The 18,066-nt window shown below is 44.0% G+C and overlaps 2 protein-coding genes across 2 annotated transcripts in view; one reads left to right on the top strand and one right to left on the bottom strand.

Annotated features, from left to right (window-relative positions):
- The window catches only part of UGP2 (UDP-glucose pyrophosphorylase 2), a 28,565-nt gene extending 17,704 nt beyond the window's left edge, over positions 1–10,861 (top strand). Inside the window, 8 exon segments of the mRNA XM_010177854.2 lie at positions 4,021–4,194; positions 4,196–4,210; positions 5,657–5,790; positions 6,786–7,083; positions 8,065–8,262; positions 8,453–8,695; positions 9,268–9,372; positions 10,346–10,861. Coding sequence (XP_010176156.1) covers positions 4,021–4,194; positions 4,196–4,210; positions 5,657–5,790; positions 6,786–7,083; positions 8,065–8,262; positions 8,453–8,695; positions 9,268–9,372; positions 10,346–10,453 — 1,275 coding nt within the window. The 3' untranslated portion in view covers positions 10,454–10,861.
- A 1,748-nt stretch (positions 10,862–12,609) lies between these two features.
- LOC104532606 (vacuolar protein sorting-associated protein 54) overlaps positions 12,610–18,066 on the bottom strand; it is a gene marked incomplete at its 5' end in the record, with an annotated part of 18,567 nt that continues 13,110 nt past the window's right edge. The window contains 3 exons of the mRNA XM_010177855.1: positions 12,610–12,816; positions 14,431–14,525; positions 15,407–15,514. Coding sequence (XP_010176157.1) covers positions 12,711–12,816; positions 14,431–14,525; positions 15,407–15,514 — 309 coding nt within the window. The remainder of the gene's footprint in view (positions 12,817–14,430; positions 14,526–15,406; positions 15,515–18,066) is intronic.

The raw sequence follows: 18,066 nt of genomic DNA, 5'->3' as shown, positions 1-18,066 counted from the left end.
CCCTACTTATTTCAACCTTCTGTCATCTTTGGATGATGCGGTTGAGCAGAAATGGTGCTGGGCCATCTTGTCTTGACTGTGATTTTGCCAAGAAGAGTTGGACCAGATGATCCTTGAGGTCCTTTCCAACCCAGTATTCTGTGATTCTATGAATTTATAACCTGGAGGCAGGAAGCTGTGCCAGGGTTTGGAGTAGAAAAGTGAGGGTGATAGGACAAGAGGAAATGGCCTCAAGTTGCACCAAGGGCAGTTGAGATGGGATGTGAGGAAGAATTTCTTTGCTGAAAGGGTTCTGAGGCATTGGAAGGGGTTGCCCAGGGCAGTGGTGGAGTCCCCATCCCTGGAGGGATTGAAGAGTCGTGTAGACACAGTGCTGAGGGACATGGGTTAGTCGGGGACTTGTCAGTGTTGGGTTCATGATTGGACTCAATGATCTTAAAGGTCTTTTCCAATTGAGGCAATTCTGGGGCTCTGTGGGAAAAGGCTGCAGCTGGTCAGAGCTGGTAACCAGGGAGGGAGACCACGGAGAGAAAAAAGCAAGGCAAAAATGGATCAATATTCCCCTTCTGCTCACAGTGTCTCATACCCTGCCCGTGTTTCTGGCAGCAATGTGTGGCACAGGCCTGTTATCTCCAGGCACTGCATGACTAATTATGAAGACGTGGTTGTGATTAGAACACTTCTTTGATTTCTTGATAAAGAACCTTTTTCCCTAAAACCAATGCTGTCACACCCTCACGTGAGGAAGCTGCAACAGGGAGACTTTTACTTCCTTAACAAAGTTGTCCAACTAAGATACCTTTCAGTAACAGATTTGGTCTATAATAGGAATTTGCATCAATTATTCATAACGAGTTGTGAAGTTATCAGTTTAAGCCACACATGTAAAGCTGTCAGTCTTTTTAATGAAAGGATCTTGGAGAGCTGTTTTGAAACCAGCTCCTCGTTAACATGGAAGGAGTTTTTAATTCTCAGTTCAAGGTAGCAGAAATGCAGAGCGATCACTTTTGATTTACTATATTTTTACGTAGGTCACTTGAGTGATGTGTTTGTGTCTAATTAAGTCTTGTGTTTTATTTCATAATCTTACGATACAAAGTTGAAACTGAGACACTCAAAATGCTGGGACTCCCCGAAACCTGGTTTGAAAACTCTCTGAGATGTGTGAATCAAACTGTGGTGAGGTAGGTAAATTTCTAGGGATCAAAGTTCTGCTTGTCCAGATGGTTAGTGTTCAAATTAAAACCTTGGCTGCCAAATTTCCACTCCCTTGACCTTTCCTGATCCACACAGATTTTACTGGCAAATCCATGTGCCTTGTCAATGACTAAAATGGCTTCTTGTTTCCATGGCTCGCGTTCTCCGCAGATTAAATCCGAAATAGCATGCCAACATCACCTGCTTTATTTAATCAGTTAATTTGTTTCTTGAAGGAGAACTTGTCAGCAGATGACTGTGGCAGTGATTGCGTTGCTGCTTGCTGCCTGAGCTGTGATAACTCCACATTTACCTTCCACCCTGCTGAAAGGGTGGAATAAAAACACTTTAACTACCACCTCTGCGACCAGTGGTGGCTTAAATAGAAAAGATTTTCCTTTTCTTTCTGACCTTTCCAAGCTAAATTGTATTTCTCTGGAATGCAATGATGACTTTACACGGAGGACAGTCTGTGTTACTCCTAAAGCCCCTCTCCTGCATCCACCATCTCGGGGGGTTTTTGGCACAGGGAACCTCTACTGCTTTTGAAACGAGGAGAAATACAGTTAAGTCTGAATTTTTTTGGTAGGTCAGAAGAACTTGGTTAAGAGCGTGTAGATGGAGACACTTCTATCTTTACTGTGCTGGTTAAATCTTAGCATAGAGTCACCAGCAAGTCTGGATGTTACCAGTGTAGTCTGGGGGTACCTGTACTCCCAGTAGCCGCTAGAAACAAGTGACAAAGTTCTCGGAATCTTTGCAGAATGCAGCTTTAAAAAAAAAATGGCATTAAAAGAAAGTAATTACTAGGTTGACTTGTCAAGCCTCATCATTTTAGTTGCCTATCTTTGTTTCGATGGGTATGTATCACAAAACAGTCAACATTTGTCTTGTTCCCCAGTAACGCTGCCCGCTGAGCCAGAAATTAAGTCACAACATTGACATAGATTATCACAGAATCATAGAATGGTTTGGGTTGGAAGGGACCTTAAAGCTCATCCAGTCCCAACCCCCCTGCCAGCAGCAGGGACACCTTCCACTAGACCAGGTTGCTCAAAGCCTCATCCAGCCTGGCCTTCAACACTTCCAGGGAGGAGCAGCCACAGCTTCTCTGGCCAACCTGGGACACTGTCTCCCCACCCTCACACCAAAGAATTTCTTCCTCACATCTCATCTCAATCTCCCCTCTGCCAGTTCAGAGATTTTTAATGTTCAACACCTAGAGCGTTTCAACAAAGATTCTGGTTTCAACGCAGATTTCAACAAAAATTCTTATATTTAATGTTTTCATATTAGTCAAAAAGATTTTGGTGAGAAAGTAGGGCTCTCAAGTGAAGTTAATCACTTGGTTTTTTGGAGGCCGTATCTCACGCATTGGGCAAGTTTTCTAAACGGAACGAGTTGAAGCAGTCGCATCGAGATGTTTCTCCAGGGCCAGTTGCTGCTGTTTGAGTAATGAGAGTTGAGTTAATCATTCTGCTGTGACTTGTGGAGTGAGCTGATCTCTCAATACATACCAGAAGCTTTCCAGATCCTGCATTAAAGCAGCATTTCCCTAACGTGAAGGATCTGCTCTAATCTCCCTCCCGGCTGCGGTGGTCTGGAATGCTGGAATTGCGCAAACTCTCTGCCCCCGCCAGTCCCCGGAAGAAACAGGACTTTTGTTCCAGTGCAATGCACATTTCCACTTGAACCCCAGCCCGACTTGCCCAAAGCAAACACAGTTCTGAAAACTACTCTGTACTTATTTGTTTTTGGAAATCAGCTTTGGATCTTACATATGCCTTATCTGAATTCAGATCATTTTCTGGCTGATAGAATACACACAGCACTGAAACACCAAAGCTTTTCTTCAAAAGAAAAGCCTCTAAAAGGGCAAGCTGGAGGATAATTGTATTGATTTTGCTCAACGGCTTTGGCACAGTACTTTTCATTGCACTACCTTTGTTTCTTTGACTTGGGTGCTTTGGATTAGGGGACAAGCAATGCCTAAGGCAAGGCACACTGTCATTACAAGCCTGATTTTGTTCTCCATCCCTAGCCCCAAGTGTAGCTCAGACACTGTTTTAAAATCTGTGGGATAGAGCTGTCAGCAAGATAAGAGACTTTCTGCGAGGTTTAATGGGAGCTGGTTGAACACATCTTGAAAATAACAGGAACTAGGAACACTCTTCCACTTTGTAGCACGCTGTTGGGAGAGATGAGTTATTCTGTTGGACTAGTAGTTGGAATAAAAATTGATTTTAGACTGAGTTAAAGAACCAACCGTTTGCCAAGAATGACAACCTCAGAGCAAAGTGTTAAAAACAAAAAAATCTGCAAGTTTAAGCTGCTCCAGGAAGAAAAATGTTATGATGTCCTGCACGTAGGGCTTGTGTTCTTCAATGGTGGTCTGGCTAAAGTGGGGCATCTCACTGGGGAAGTGTGTTAGATGGCTCACGAGGAGACCCCCTCTCCTCCTGCAAGGCAAGAGGAGGATGGTAAGTGACATAACAGGCCTGAATTCTTCCTTACTATTAAGTTTCCTCCACCTGGAGGAGCAGACAGAGACATTTTGTCATCTGGATGAAGCTGATTGTGACTGGTGTCATGGAGCCTATAGAACTTCTCAAGAGAAGAGGTTATTGTAGTAACAAATCGGGTTGTTTGTGTTGTAACAAATCAGGTTATGGTGGACTCAGTTTGCAAATGTTCTTCAGTGTCATAAATCATAAAAAATAAATGTGAGTATTACTGCCAGATTTTAAGTTTTGAAGGTTTTTAGGAGAAAGAAATTTCCTTCCAAATATCTGACTGCTGGATTTTTTTTGTTTGTTTTTACAGATCCAGCCCTATGAGAAGATAAAGGCCAGAGGACTGCCCGATAACATTGCTTCTGTCTTGAACAAGCTGGTGGTCGTGAAACTAAATGGTGGCTTGGGCACAAGCATGGGTTGTAAAGGCCCCAAAAGTCTTATCGGGGTGCGGAACGAGAACACCTTTTTGGATCTGACGTTTTGTTCAGCAGATTGAGGTAACTTTGGGTGGGCTTTTCTTTCTATGTTAGAGAAACCAGACACACTGAGCTTTTCCTGTATGACCTTTTACAAGAGATCACTGTGGAAGCTTGCCAAAAGGAAGAGGGAGAGAAATGAGGTCTGGTCACAGCAGTGGAGAATTGCTGTAGAAAGAACAGGTGTAAAAGGGACGGAGCCATCGGCGACTGAACTCTATCCGCCCCCCACGTGTTAGCACAAGTGTTAATTCAACCTGTGAGCACCAACCCGGACAGGGGTGATTGTGTCCAGGAACAAGCAATCCAGTGGTACAGCTGGTCTGGGGTAGCTGACTCCTGGGCTTCTTTCCGACTCCTCCAGGTGCCAGTCAAAGTTTAGCTTTTTAAAATTGAATTTTTTTTTTTTTTTTTTAATGTGCATTAGAACAAAGCTCCTCACAGCAGCTCTGAGATCCTTGTTGAATTCAAACTCTCATGCTGGAAGTGATTGCTGGCATTTTCCTCTGAAGAAAGGAAAGGAAAATAACAGCTGCTGGTGTTGAGAGAGGACGTTTCACCTTATGTTTTTAATGCAGAATATTCCTTTTACAGCAGATAATTAAGATGGTTGTTAGAGTAGAAAATCGAGTCTGCCTGTTCCAGAGTTTCTGGAGCTCCAACAGTTTTTGCCTCAGCATCATGTTTACGTGGAGTGACTCTCCCATGTACATTAGACAGTTCTGTAGCAGACTCACATTATTTTATATCCCACTAATGCAGTCCTAATCCTTTGGTGCTGCGGGTGCTTTCTCAAAAGGGTCACCAGCGATTGCTGACCCCAGCCGCTCACAGCAGAGGAGGGTGATCTGATACACAAAGCTTTGAACTCACTGAAGTATCTCTTTTTTTTCTGCACACTCTATTTTTGATGGAACACTATCATGTTCTCTGATTTTTTTGCCCTTGCTGTCCATGTGGAAATGCTCTTGTGTATCTCAGCTCCCCTTTACAGATGCCCAAATAATTTAACACTGTGACATTTCATTCTGTACTCTTGATACCATTGTCCATCTCGTAGCCCCACAAAAGGCTCTGAAGTGCTTGGAGTGCAGAGAAGGTTTTGAAACCTTACCCAGGCAGACTTCAGTAATTTGGGGGAAAAACATGCCTTTTGTAATCAACAATAGCCTAAAATTTAAAATAATCATTTTGTGGTGTTGTGCTTTTAAAATTTTTGAATCTCAGTGTGGATTTAAAAACAAAAGATTAATAATATATTAATTAACATGGACTTTATCTTTACTACGTACAAGGATTTGTCTCCCTTTACCTGATTTATTATCCATTCTGTTGGTGTAAGCATCTCTTTCTTATCTCATGCATTTATTATTTCCAGTCTGTTTTATCTAATAATTTATTTCTCCTAAAATCTTAGAGTTAAAGCTAAAAATACATGCTGAATTTCCCATTTCTTTCCCATCTCAGCATTTAAACAAATCCTACAACACCGATGTTCCTCTTGTCCTCATGAATTCCTTCAACACTGATGACGACACCAAGAAAATCTTGCAGAAATACAGTCACAGCCATGTGAAGATATACACTTTTAATCAAAGCAGGTATAAAAACCCACCAACTTCTCCACTTGGGGTGAAAGGAAACACTAACTTGCCTTTCTCCATATTCCAGATGGTGTAGGTTTTTAGTTTGAGATGCTGAGGTAGCAAGTGTCCCATGTTCAGTTTCTGTTTTAAGCCGCTTTGTAAGACTGAAGCTCAGTCATAGAATCAGAGACTGGTTTGGATTGGAAGGGACCTTAAAGCTCATCCAGTTCCAACCCCCCTGCCAGCAGCAGGGACACCTTCCACTAGACCAGGTTGCTCAAAGCCTCATCCAACCTGGCCGCGAACACTTCCAGGGAGGAGCAGCCACAGCTTCTCTGGCCAACCTGGGACACTGTCTCACCATCCTCACACCAAATAATTTCTTCCTCGCATCTCATCTCCATCTCCCCTCTTCCACTTTCAAGCCATCACCCCTTGTTCTGTCACTCCCTGCCCTTGGCCAAAGTCCCTCCCCAGCCTTCCTGGAGCCCCTTCAGGTACTGGGAGGCCACTATAAGATCTCCCTGGAGCCTTCTCCAGGCAGGAGAGGGATGTGAGGGGAACACAGTTTCTAAGAAAATGATGAGTAATGGTTTACTGGATGCTGGACACTTGATTCCTGAGTTTGGTTTTAGGGCACCTGGGCTCTGGAGGGAGACAGAGTGTGGCTTCCTTGTCAAGAACAAAAACTCATCTTAGGTGGCTGATGATGTCAGAGGCGTGCTTGGCGTGCTCTGAACCTGTGTGTCAGAGGAACGCTGTTTTACAGCAGGCTTGGAGAACTGTGGCTTCAAATTCTTGACTGAGAGATTGCATTCTATCTCCTCTCAGAGATAGCTCAGGATTTGGATGGGTCATTCAATTCCAAATACTTAGGCTAGCCTAGGAAGCAGAGCTTCAAAAGCTGTATGAAAAAGCACATGGAGCTGTCGCTTGACCTCTTGTATTTTGTTTCTCTTTATGTTAGTCCCACACTGGTGAGAACTTAACAAAACCCATCGTCTTTCCAGGTATCCTAGAATTAACAAGGAAACTCTGCTGCCAATAGCCAAGGACGTGTCTTACTCAGGAGAGAACACGGAGTGCTGGTATCCCCCAGGCCATGGAGACATCTACGCCAGTTTCTATAACTCTGGGCTGCTGGATAACCTTATCGGAGAGGGGAAGGAGTATATTTTTGTATCCAATATAGATAACTTGGGTGCCACTGTGGACCTTTACATTCTTAATCATCTTATGAACCCACCCAACGGAAAACGCTGTGAATTTGTCATGGAAGTCACAAACAAAACCAGGGCAGATGTGAAGGTAAAGAGTTGTGTCCGAACGCCTGGCGGGGTGGTGACAGTCTCAGCCCCTTGTCTCTTCTGTATGCATGAATTCAGACATGCATTAAATCTCCTTATAGCTATTTCAGGCACCATTTAACACATCAGCTGTGATCTAATTTGAGATGCACAAAATCAGCAAGTTTATGAAGTTGTAATTCATGCAACAAATTGGATCTAAGTTCTGGGCGAACAGCCTGGACTTGAGTGACTGCTGAAAACACAAGTGATGATTGCTGCAGATCGCAACCTTCTCCAAACTGGGGAGAAGTTTGGGGCTGGTGGAAGCACAGGGGTGGGATACAGCGGTTGGACCTGGCTGAAAACTGCCTCAGTGACTTGGGCAGTTCTGATCTGCTCCTCCCCAGCTGCTTGATGTTGTACAAAGTCCTGGTTTGATGACTTGTCAGATGTTTAGGGCACATATCAAATATTTCTAGCATGAAATAATTTGTCACCTAACTGTGCTTTGACTCTGTTCTTTTAAATAGGAGGATGAGGAGAAAATGTGATTTTTCTCTGTATTCAGTAGATACTGAGAAAGCTCTGACTTAGGCCTATAAAACCACTAAGAACACAGTTGAGGTTGTTTGTTTGAAGACCCACTGGTTTCTCCAGCGAATACAGAACGATTAGATTTAATTTAGATTTTGCTCTGCAATCCAAAGTGCTGCTGGAGGTAATTTTTTAACAACCGCAGCATTTGCAAAAGATTCTCAACAACTTTAATGAAAAGAATTAAGTGTCTTGGAGCGTTGAAACACGATCGTTTGACAGTTCTGACTGTACTTTAAACAACCTCTATAATTAGTAACCTGGTAGCTGAACACAAGCAACATGTTTTTTTTCACTGAAGTTCAACTTTAAATGCCAACGAAACAGCGCGTCTGTTTGGGGTGAGGGGAGGGTTCCTCTGGCATCTCATGACCAGGATTTAAAATGTCTCCTTTGACCCTCGCAGGGTGGCACGCTGACGCAGTATGAAAACAAACTGAGGCTGGTGGAGATAGCTCAGGTGCCAAAAGCCCACGTGGATGAATTCAAATCCGTGTCAAAATTCAAAATATTCAATACTAACAATTTGTGGATTGCTCTGTCTGCGATTAAAAGGCTGCAAGAGAAAAACGCCATTGACATGGAGATCATCGTTAACCCAAAGGTAATCGGCCAGGAAGGTTGTACAGGAAACAGACTCACAAGTTCAATGTTTGTTTCCAGGTAACTAAAGCACCTGCTGCCTCCCAACAGGAGCTGGCCTGTCGGTAAATGCAGAGCTCTGACTGAAGCTCATCGCGAGTCCTGAGCGCCTGTTACCTGCTGGTTGTGCTTACCTGAGTTTTCTCTTCCAGACTCTGGATGGAGGCTTGAATGTTATCCAGCTGGAGACCGCAGTGGGTGCTGCTATTAAGAGTTTTGAGAACTCTCTGGGGATAAACGTACCTCGTAGTCGTTTTCTGCCTGTGAAGACCACATCGGATCTCTTGCTCGTGATGTCCAATCTGTACAGCCTTAATGCTGGATCTTTAACCATGAGTGAGAAGCGTGAATTTCCAACAGTGCCTCTTGTCAAGCTGGGAAGTTCTTTCACAAAGGTAAACTCCTATAATTATACTTTGTTTGTTTTGTTTTTTTTTTATCTCTTTGAATAAAATACAGTCCAGAGCAATAAATAAGTTAAAAGTGAGGTTTACTGTATTGCCCTCTGCCCATCTGGGCATTCCCTTTTGCTCTTGGTAAAGAACTGTCAGAGTACAAACTACCCAGCGTGTGTGTAACATCGTACTGCTGCTGGGTGCTCCTTTACCCTCTCAGCTGAGGAAAGGGAAGGTGAATTGGGTTGTGTGTGCCCTCTAGAGCTCCCCCAGCTTTGGTGGGATACTGCCCTTACTGTTTCTCATAGTCACTGCTGACAGAAATGACAATACCCCGTTGCTTTTAAAGCAGGAACTCTTATATTTGTCAGATGTAGATTTCTAGAAAGTTCCCTGAAAGGAGTTTTCGAGAAGCTCCTGCACTTGTCTTAATCCAGAGATGGATTTCAGAGTCACAGACTGGTTTGGGTTGGAAGGGACATCTCAAGGCCATCATCTACTCCAACACCCCTGCAGTGAGCAGGGACATCTTCAGATTTAAAACTGTCTCTATCCTTTCCTCTCTCCAAAAGGTTCAAGATTACCTGCGGAGGTTTGAAAGTATTCCAGATATGCTGGAGCTGGATCATCTCACGGTTTCAGGTGATGTTACATTTGGGAAGAATGTTTCATTAAAGGTGAGTGTGTAATTGCGATGCTCCTGCAATAAACATGACTGAGCTCTGCTCCTTGGGAATTGATCCTGCCTAAGCCAGAGCTTTTACACACAGTCCATGGAAGCAATCCCAGGAATTAAATACCTGCCCCAAGGATTGCAGTGGCCAAGATGGAACAGTGACCCTTACGAATGAGCACAGGCTGTTACCGCTATAGCTGCTTCTCTGTACAGTCCCCGTGAGAGCTGAGGTTTGTCTGTGAATCTTGAACACTCAGACCTCCTGACTCTGAGTTGGAAACAAAGCTGCTGTCCCTGTCCTTTCACTCCCACCGCACCTCCCAGGCTGGCATCACGGCCACAGGCTGCTTCTCCTCAGTTTGGGGTTCTTATTAGTAAACATCAGAGCTGAGCAAATTAGTATCTCTCTCAAATTCTTCCTCAGAACCTGGCCAATCCTAGCAGAATCTTCTTATGGTCCTGGAACACTCCAGACCAGTTTAGCTGCTGACACAGAGCAGTGCAAGGTGGAAGCTGCAACAACCAGTGCTTGAAGCAGCTTGGGCTGTTACCAGCCTGCACGCTTGCAGGCGTGTCTGCTCCCAGCTCCTTCGGTGCAGGTCCTTGCCACGTAGCTGCAATGGGGAGCTGTGCTGTGAGGTACTGACATGGGTGGCATTTTTCCACCTAAAAGCAAGCAGAGATGCTAAGAGTGCCTGCAGCAAGCGTGTATCTTCAAAGAAGGCATCAGTGCTGCTTGTAAGCTGATAGTATCTACTATGCTGGTAATTAGAGCGTTCCTTATCTGGCTTGGTTAAAACCTTTGTTGTGGGGGCAAAGAAAAGTCTGTGCAAAAACCATCTGGCTGAAATGCATCCAGGATCTGACCCAAGTGGTCCTCCAAACACTACTCTCACTCATTCCAAATCAACAGGTAATAAATATAAAGTTCCTAATCACTTGGGGTTTTTTTTTTGTCTTTTCTGTAAATCCAGGGAACAGTTATCATCATCGCAAACCACGGCGACAGAATCGACATCCCAGCTGGAGCTCTACTAGAGAACAAAATCGTATCTGGCAACCTCCGGATCCTGGACCACTGAGTGGGTGAAAGGGCACGGTCGGTTCTGTAGGCTGCTGTGCTCCACCAGCACCTCCTAATGAAAGACCCTTTGAAGCATTAGAGATTTAAGTACAGAGAGGGCCTATGCTTTGTCATCTTCACAGTACCCTGCAGTATTAATTGAAAATTAATTTCTCTTGCTTATCTTTTTTTTAAGCAGCCACATTAGCGCAATGGATGTGCGTAAGTAACGCTTCAGTCCTGAAAGAGATTCTGTAACTCAGTTAATATAACCTTGAAGTGCAATACTGTTTGTCTTGAGATGGACAGATCTTTGAGAAGAAGTTAAGAGGCTCGCCTCTAACACTTAGTAGTTTTGAATTGCTTGTAACTGCAGAAATAAAGCTGTGAAGCAATACGTGGGGGACAACGCCGTTAGCTACTCCTGTGACTTTTTATGAAGTAGAAGTTGAAAAAAAAAAAAAACAAACCCCAAAACAAAAAAAACAATCCCCAAAGTTTCACTACTGCTACCTGGGCTGTGAGAACCCTTTGATTCATGTGCTAGAGCCCTCTCCAACCCCCCACAAACTGCAAGCGGGATGTCCTGTCCCCACTGTACGTGGAGATACTGGGGTAAGGCTGTCGATGCCTCCACTGCTGTCTGGCCAGAGCGGGAATCGCTGGTGTTCCAAACTTGCCCAAAGAATTTAATACTTGAGGGGAGAAAAAAAAAAAAGCCTCAGTATCCACAGGTGGTGTTTGCTTTTTCACATCCCATTTAAGACTGGATCTCCTGTTACTATCTTAATCCTTGATCTGCCCTCTTTTTTGGATCATGTTGACTACACCCATGTTCATACTGTCACAGCCATGTATGTTAATTTATCTTCTCTGGAGTAATTTCTAAATTTGTACAGGAATCGGAAATCCCTGTCCCAATCACTATTGAGTTCTTAAATGTTTCTCTTGTATTTACACGCAGACAACTTTTATTTTATAAGCTTAGTATAACACTGGTATGTATCATTAAAGAAGTTGGTCTTTAAAAAAAACAACTGTGATTTTATAGCTTTATTTTGACTGACAATTAACGACACCTGTTATGCTAACAGAGAAGCATGCCTGTCTGAAGCAACCATAGGCACACACGCACGCAACCGGAGACCAATTCCATCGTACAGCATCGTCACGGGGTTAGGCACTCGGACCACGGGGAGGTAAAGAGGTGTGAGGTGAAATACACAGGCACTTTTACTTAGTACTGGCAGCATCCAGTCTTAAAAGGTAGTATTTAAAAAACTCTTCAATAAATTAATTTCAGTTGCACCTTCCTTAATGGTGCAACCTGTTAGAAGCAGCCTAAAAACTTTTTATAATGCTTCCTGCCCTGTTTTCTGCGTCCTCCTCTGACTTCATACGTGTGGTGTTTGTGTCTTTAGAGCTGTGGAGTAACTGGCAAAATCCTGAAACCCTCCTCCCTGTCCTTCCTGCCACAGGGAACCATCCCCACACCAGCCTTTTTACCACCTCCAAATTCCACTGTTAGGTTGTCACTGCTGACGAGGATCCTGTCACAACTCTCTCCTGCAGGTAACAGCTTCAGTGAGCTGACAACTGGTTAGAAAAATCCTCTTCAGGTGGCAGTTTAGAGCCCAGCTGTGAGAAATCCCCTGGAACAGGACTGCTCCCTAACAAATCTGAATCCTATATGCAAGCAATCAAAAGACATTTATTTATATAAAGTTCTGTAAAAAAATAAATTTTAGAACAGCATAAGTTTCATCGAGAAAAAACATTTTCTACAGAGTTCCAACTGCAAGATTATTTTTTTTTTTTTTTTATATATATATATTGTACCATCATTAAATAAGGTGGGACACCACGGGAATTTCATTGCACTAGAAGAAATGCAAAGCATCTTTTTTTTTTTAATATAAAGATATACAGAGCATTCTAGACAACTACAGCTGTGTTACAGCTATGTGTTCTTTTGGATTTGGTCCAAAGAAACCTGAGTCTGTTTCCAGAGAGAATGACAAAAAAAAAACACAACCCAAAAACAAATAAACCAAAAAAAAAACCCCCAAACCATTGCACAGACAGCTGCTCACTTGTTTCTTGCCGAAGGACACGGAACGGGTCTCTCCCTGCAGCTCACTCTCAGGCTGGTTTCCCCGACTATCAATAGCGTCCTTGGACTCCTCTCTTTAAGCATTCACCTCACAGTCGCCGCGCCGCGCAGAAGAAAGTCGGTCTTGTTGTCAGAGCCAAGTGACTTTGCTCCCAGTGGATTATCACCTCTTCTGCTCCCAAATTTCAGCCATGTTTAGGTCTAAGTTGTTAAGGCCTTTCAGAGCTTGAAGGTTTCCAGTGTAAAAAGCTACATCTGAAGTAACCAGGCTGCGGTGACAGAGACAACAAGATTAACACCTGAACCTACCCCATTCCTCTGCAAGGTTCAAAAAACCACCCAGGGTTTGTTGGTGGCGCTTGGGGACACAGTTACAACTCAGATGTTTGCAGTATCAGTTCAACACTCAACGCTACCGAGGTGGCTGATGTTACAGGAGTGACTGTGCATGATCACTGCCGGGTGTGAAACCCGTTAGAGAAAAGGGAGATCAAAGGCCAAGTTCAGAAAACCCAGCAGGAACTGGGCATCTAAACCTTCTATTCTCCTGCTGTAATCCCAGGCTTTGCTTGACTTCAACCTCTGGTTCCAACTGCAACTTAAAATTATTGCAATATCAGCTTCTGTATCCGAGAAATGTAATGAAAAAGCAACCAAAGAGCCATATTGTTTGTAAATACAGAGTTAAAACCCCTCTTAGGTTGTTGAAACATGGCAGGGGATGACAGAAACATGAGCATGGTGTTTCTAGTTAGAAAGCAAGATAAAAGCATAAAAGTTGTGTTTTCACAGTAAAAAATTAACTGGGATTCACAGACCTGGATTTTTACTATTATTACAGAAACAAGGAGTTTAAAATGGGATGAGGATCAGAAAAGCACATGAAAAACTTGGTCAATGAAGACTGCTGGAACAGCAGCAAGTGAAATCCAGTGTCTGTTTTTTCCCTTCTCAAACAGCCCTGATGCCACTCCCAGAGATCCCCCACCCCGGTGGGAAACGCTCCCCGGATACACCACACGTACATTAAACCATTTCAGAGAGATAAACTCTTCCACGGAGCCCAGGGATGAATAAATAAGCGTAAGCAGGACAAGTACAAATAAACTGGACAGGAACAAAACTCAATTCTTGATTCCAGCAACATCTGAAACATTTATAAACTTCCTTCTCCAGCTTTTTCAACCCATGACAATGCTTTCTCGCGTGTGGGTGGGCCAACTGCCTTTCAGCCCTACCCCACTGCAAATAAACACGCCCCACCCAGGTCACCAAGAATGATTATAAACCCCCCACTTCAGGGGACAATCCACCTGACAACAGGATTCAGCCTGCAAGAGGCTGTACGCCTTCCTGGGAGGCGTAGGATGGTGGGCACAGCCAGCCCCAGCCTCTTGGGTGATGGTGATGGAGGGTTGGGCTGGGGCAGGAAAGGGGAAAAGCTCTGTTGAGCATCATCTCTCATTTCAAATTAATTCTGCTGTACCAATGATTTCTGTACAGCCCATTGCGCTGATGAAATACCGCTCTCTCCTATTTTTGCTCTGAGTCATCAGCCCCATTTCAAAACTGCTTCATGAATCACACAATTCTTGGGAATTAAACTGTTTCTCCTCTGGTATAACGGCAGTAGCCAAAGCAATCCATAAACTCAGGAAGCCTACAGCAGCTTTCCAGCAGGACAACGCTCAACTCCCACTCTCTTACCAAGCTGACTGCGTTCCTAGTTACTACGGAAAGGCACAAGTCGTGTCCTTTACTGTAAGAAAGCTCCAAAGGGGACACGCTAACATCCTGCAATAGATCACAACTTTCTTGCAGAAGACAAAGCCTGCTTATTTAAATTAAGCAGTAAAAAGAACCCAAAAAGCACCCAAACGTACCCATTCAGAGGTCCTCCATCGTTGACTACGTTGAGGTGGGCCAGCTGCCTCTTCAGGTGAAGTTTGTAACTTGCGTTAATTCGTAAGAACAGCATCTGGAAGAAGAAACCACAGAACCAGGGTAAGGAACCATCCCCTTGCTTGTGTCACTGCCTGCAGAGAGGAAATGCATTGCCAACACCTGGAATCACTAACCTGCCGGTTTTGTTTTTGCAATTCATGTGATTTTTCCCTTCTGCCTCCTAATCCTTCTGGCCACGTACAATATTTAACATAGAGGATGCTACACACCCTCACTTGTTACGTGTTGCACTTAGAGGGGACATTGGAGCATGAATTTTTCCCCCCATTGTCTGAAGCATCCAGCAACTCGTATTAAGGCTAGAAGATAAATCTCTTTCCTGTTCTATAACCACTTAAAGTCTTTTTTTTTTTTTTTCCAAGAGAAAGAGTGAAAAAAGAGTTCAAAAGGATCATTTAATTTAGTGTAAAAGTGTATCCAGTCCTTCCTGTCCTTAGATTTACAACTCTGCAGTAGCAATAACTGCAGCAAAATACTGAAAAAGCACATCTGGTGCAAAATACACGTAGGGACCTTCGGAAGCCACTACCTTTGAGCACCATTCCTGAAGAATTCTCTCAAAGGGCTGCACTCGAGCCCCAAAGTATTGCCCTTTGTGCAGAATTTCAGCACTAATTCCTGATTTTCACCTCTCTAGACATTAAAATGCAGCTCAAAAGGCTGGAATCAGTCAGTTCTTTTCACATGTCTCATCGTTCTCCCTGCTCAGCCCAACACTTCAGTTCAGGCTGAGCTGTCTGCGTGACTGCTGCCAGCTCCTTTAATGTGAGTGTTTCCCAAAGACTCAAAAAAGCATTTCCTCCTCGCCCTGGATAAAGCAGAAGTCTCTCTTGTTACTGAGTTCATGTGTGTTTGCGAGGGAGGTGTTACATGAATCTCAAAAATAACATCTACCTGAGTTTGCTCCTCAGGAAGGAGATCGTATATAGCTTCATGCATCTTTGCCATCTGCTTGCAGATATTCCTGAAGCACGCTGAAGGAACAGGGGCTTTCACTTCATACTGCAAAGAAAAAACACAACCAGTTACCCCCTTTCTACCTCCAACAGTTTCTGTAGGAGAGATTCCAACAGCTGACTGAAGCCCTGGGTTGCTAATGACATCATGAATCCAAGGTTCATTTAGCATATTGCAAATTAAAACGGTTGCTGGGCATGATCTGATTCAGCCAAGGACTCACATCACACAATCCTCTGGCACTTCTTGCTTTATCAGCAAACAGGAACACTCAAAGCAGTATGAAGTGTGAGGATCTCCCAGCTTCATCTATTCATCTTTCTTACTTTGAATTGCTTCTCTTTGCTCATTTTTTCCATGACCCTGTGAATTATCGATGCAGAGAGAATAACGGCTGTGCCAGCTACACAGATGCACGCCACGGGGGCTGCTAGCTGCTCCTCTCCTTCAGATCTGTACGAGTCAGCGACAGACAAGCAATTCTGCCTCAGATGAATATGCCCCTCAAGTATTTCAGGAGAGAAACCTACTTCTCTAAGATCACATACATCCAACTTTCTGAAGAAATAAGGAAAGGAAAGCATAAAGAAATGTAAGCTCCTGAAAAGTCAATATTGACCATAAAAAACCCCAAACAAACAACAAAAAAAACCAACCCCACGACAAAAATTGCAGAAATACTTTGGAAAACAAAGTAGAAAACATCCCTTCTCCCAGTAACTGAGATCCAAGAAACACAACACTGGAAACCAGCAGATGGCAAGAGATTTGCTACTAAGGGAACAAAATTCTTGTGTCCCCACCCTGGTTAGGGAAGATCCGAATGTGATTGCAGCAGTGCTTTGAAAAACCACGCCGGGAACAGTGCAGCCAGCTTTTCTGCTCCTGGAGGAGAGGCTGTGCTCACACGGGCCCGGGTTAAACACGGGCACGTCGCCTTTGGTAGGGTGACACTTCCCCACAGAGCCTTTGCAGTGGAAGAGCTGAATCATTCTAACTAAATTATTCACAAACACATGGGAGCAGATGCTCTCTCTTAGGCTAGCCTGACTTGTGAAAGAGAACAAAGCTTGCCTGAGTGTGAGAGGAAAAAAGAAACGGGGAGTTTTGAGAAGGTCTTTAAGGGAAAAGCCAAACCAATGACCTAATTTTGACAGAAGTAGCAGAAAAATAGTGCTCACTGCTCCAGGAGCCCTGCTCCTCGCGTGGGACAACCCCACAGCACGCAGGATCGTGCCTCAAGACATGAGAGTTGGGCAAGAAATGATTTACAATTTACCAGTAGGCTGTGAAGCTGAAGGGAACTGGCAAAAGCTGCAGTGATGGCTCTCATATGACTCCAGACAAATCAAACTCTTCATCGTGATGGAGGAGAAAAGCAACAGCACCAGGGAGAAACACGAGCTCCAGCCCTGCAAGGTGCTGGCTGTTTTAATCTCCAGCTAAGGTCAACAGCCTGTGATATCACGAGGGATCAGACAAAAACTTACTGCTCTTCTGTCCACACAGTCACAAGACAGCAAGCTGAGAACCCACACTGGATTTTTTCCACAAGCATTTGTCCCTCTTTAAAAGCCTCCACCTTTTTCACTTGTTAGTTCCCGCTGTTGCACACCCCTGCTCCTGCTTTCACCTCCCTGCCAAAGTGAAAGGGCTGATGCAACTAACTTGTCCACCTTACCCAAGTGCCAGGTCAACGTCCCTTCTACTTGACCAAACCCTTTGTCTCCTTCTAGATTTGCAATATTTGTGTTTTAGAGCGTGCTGGATGCGCACTGCTATGACACTTGCATGTTTACTCACTGACCTCTACACGCTTTAAAGCAGGTGATCACTTTATCCACAAGACACTGAAATATCTGGACTCTCACAAAAACATACAAACCAAAGAACACACTGACATGGTTGAACTGACAATGTCCATTTGCAAATTCATAGAATCATAGAAAGGTTTGGGTTGGAAGGGACCTTAAAGCTCATCCAGCTCCAACCCTCCTGCCAGCAGCAGGGACACCTTCCACTAGACCAGGTTGCTCAAAGCCTCATCCAACCTGGCCCCTGGTTTTATGTTCTTTGCAGCCTCCAGTACCAAGATTTCATTATCACAGGAACAAGAGGAGCCAAATTATGGGGCATGTGTAGGAAAGGAAGCAAAGCACCACATGGTCTCCTTTCCTCCTGTGCTCTCTGGGTTGCATTCCGGTGAGCCAGGCACTCTCACTCCAGCCCTGAGGAGCTCTAAAGGACAGGAATATTCTCAGTTTAGGTCTTGTGCTGGCTCCCCAGGGGAGAATAGGCTGTAAAGATGGAAGGAGAGTAAGGAATGGATACTTACTAACTACCATCAGGAACAGAAACTGTGTTCCTGGTTTGTTGTGGGCTAACTTGTTTAGTATCAATAACCTAAATTCCTGTGATTGCCTTTTATTTTCAAGAGATAAGAGGTAAAGCGACCAAAAAGCCATGTTACTTCATAGAAGAGGGATTTTTACATGGGGGAAAAAAAGCCCCAAAAAAGCAAGAGATCACTATTGTGATCTTTAGAAAAGGGCAAAAATATGGTTTTTAAAGTGTAAAACCAACAGGGGGTGGGGAAT

This window comes from Antrostomus carolinensis, unplaced genomic scaffold (assembly GCF_000700745.2).
Source record: "Antrostomus carolinensis isolate BGI_N321 unplaced genomic scaffold, ASM70074v2 scaffold15631, whole genome shotgun sequence".
Lineage (NCBI taxonomy): Eukaryota > Metazoa > Chordata > Aves > Caprimulgiformes > Caprimulgidae > Antrostomus > Antrostomus carolinensis.
Note: the sequence above shows the minus strand (reverse complement) of the source record. Positions and strands in the feature narration are given on the sequence as shown.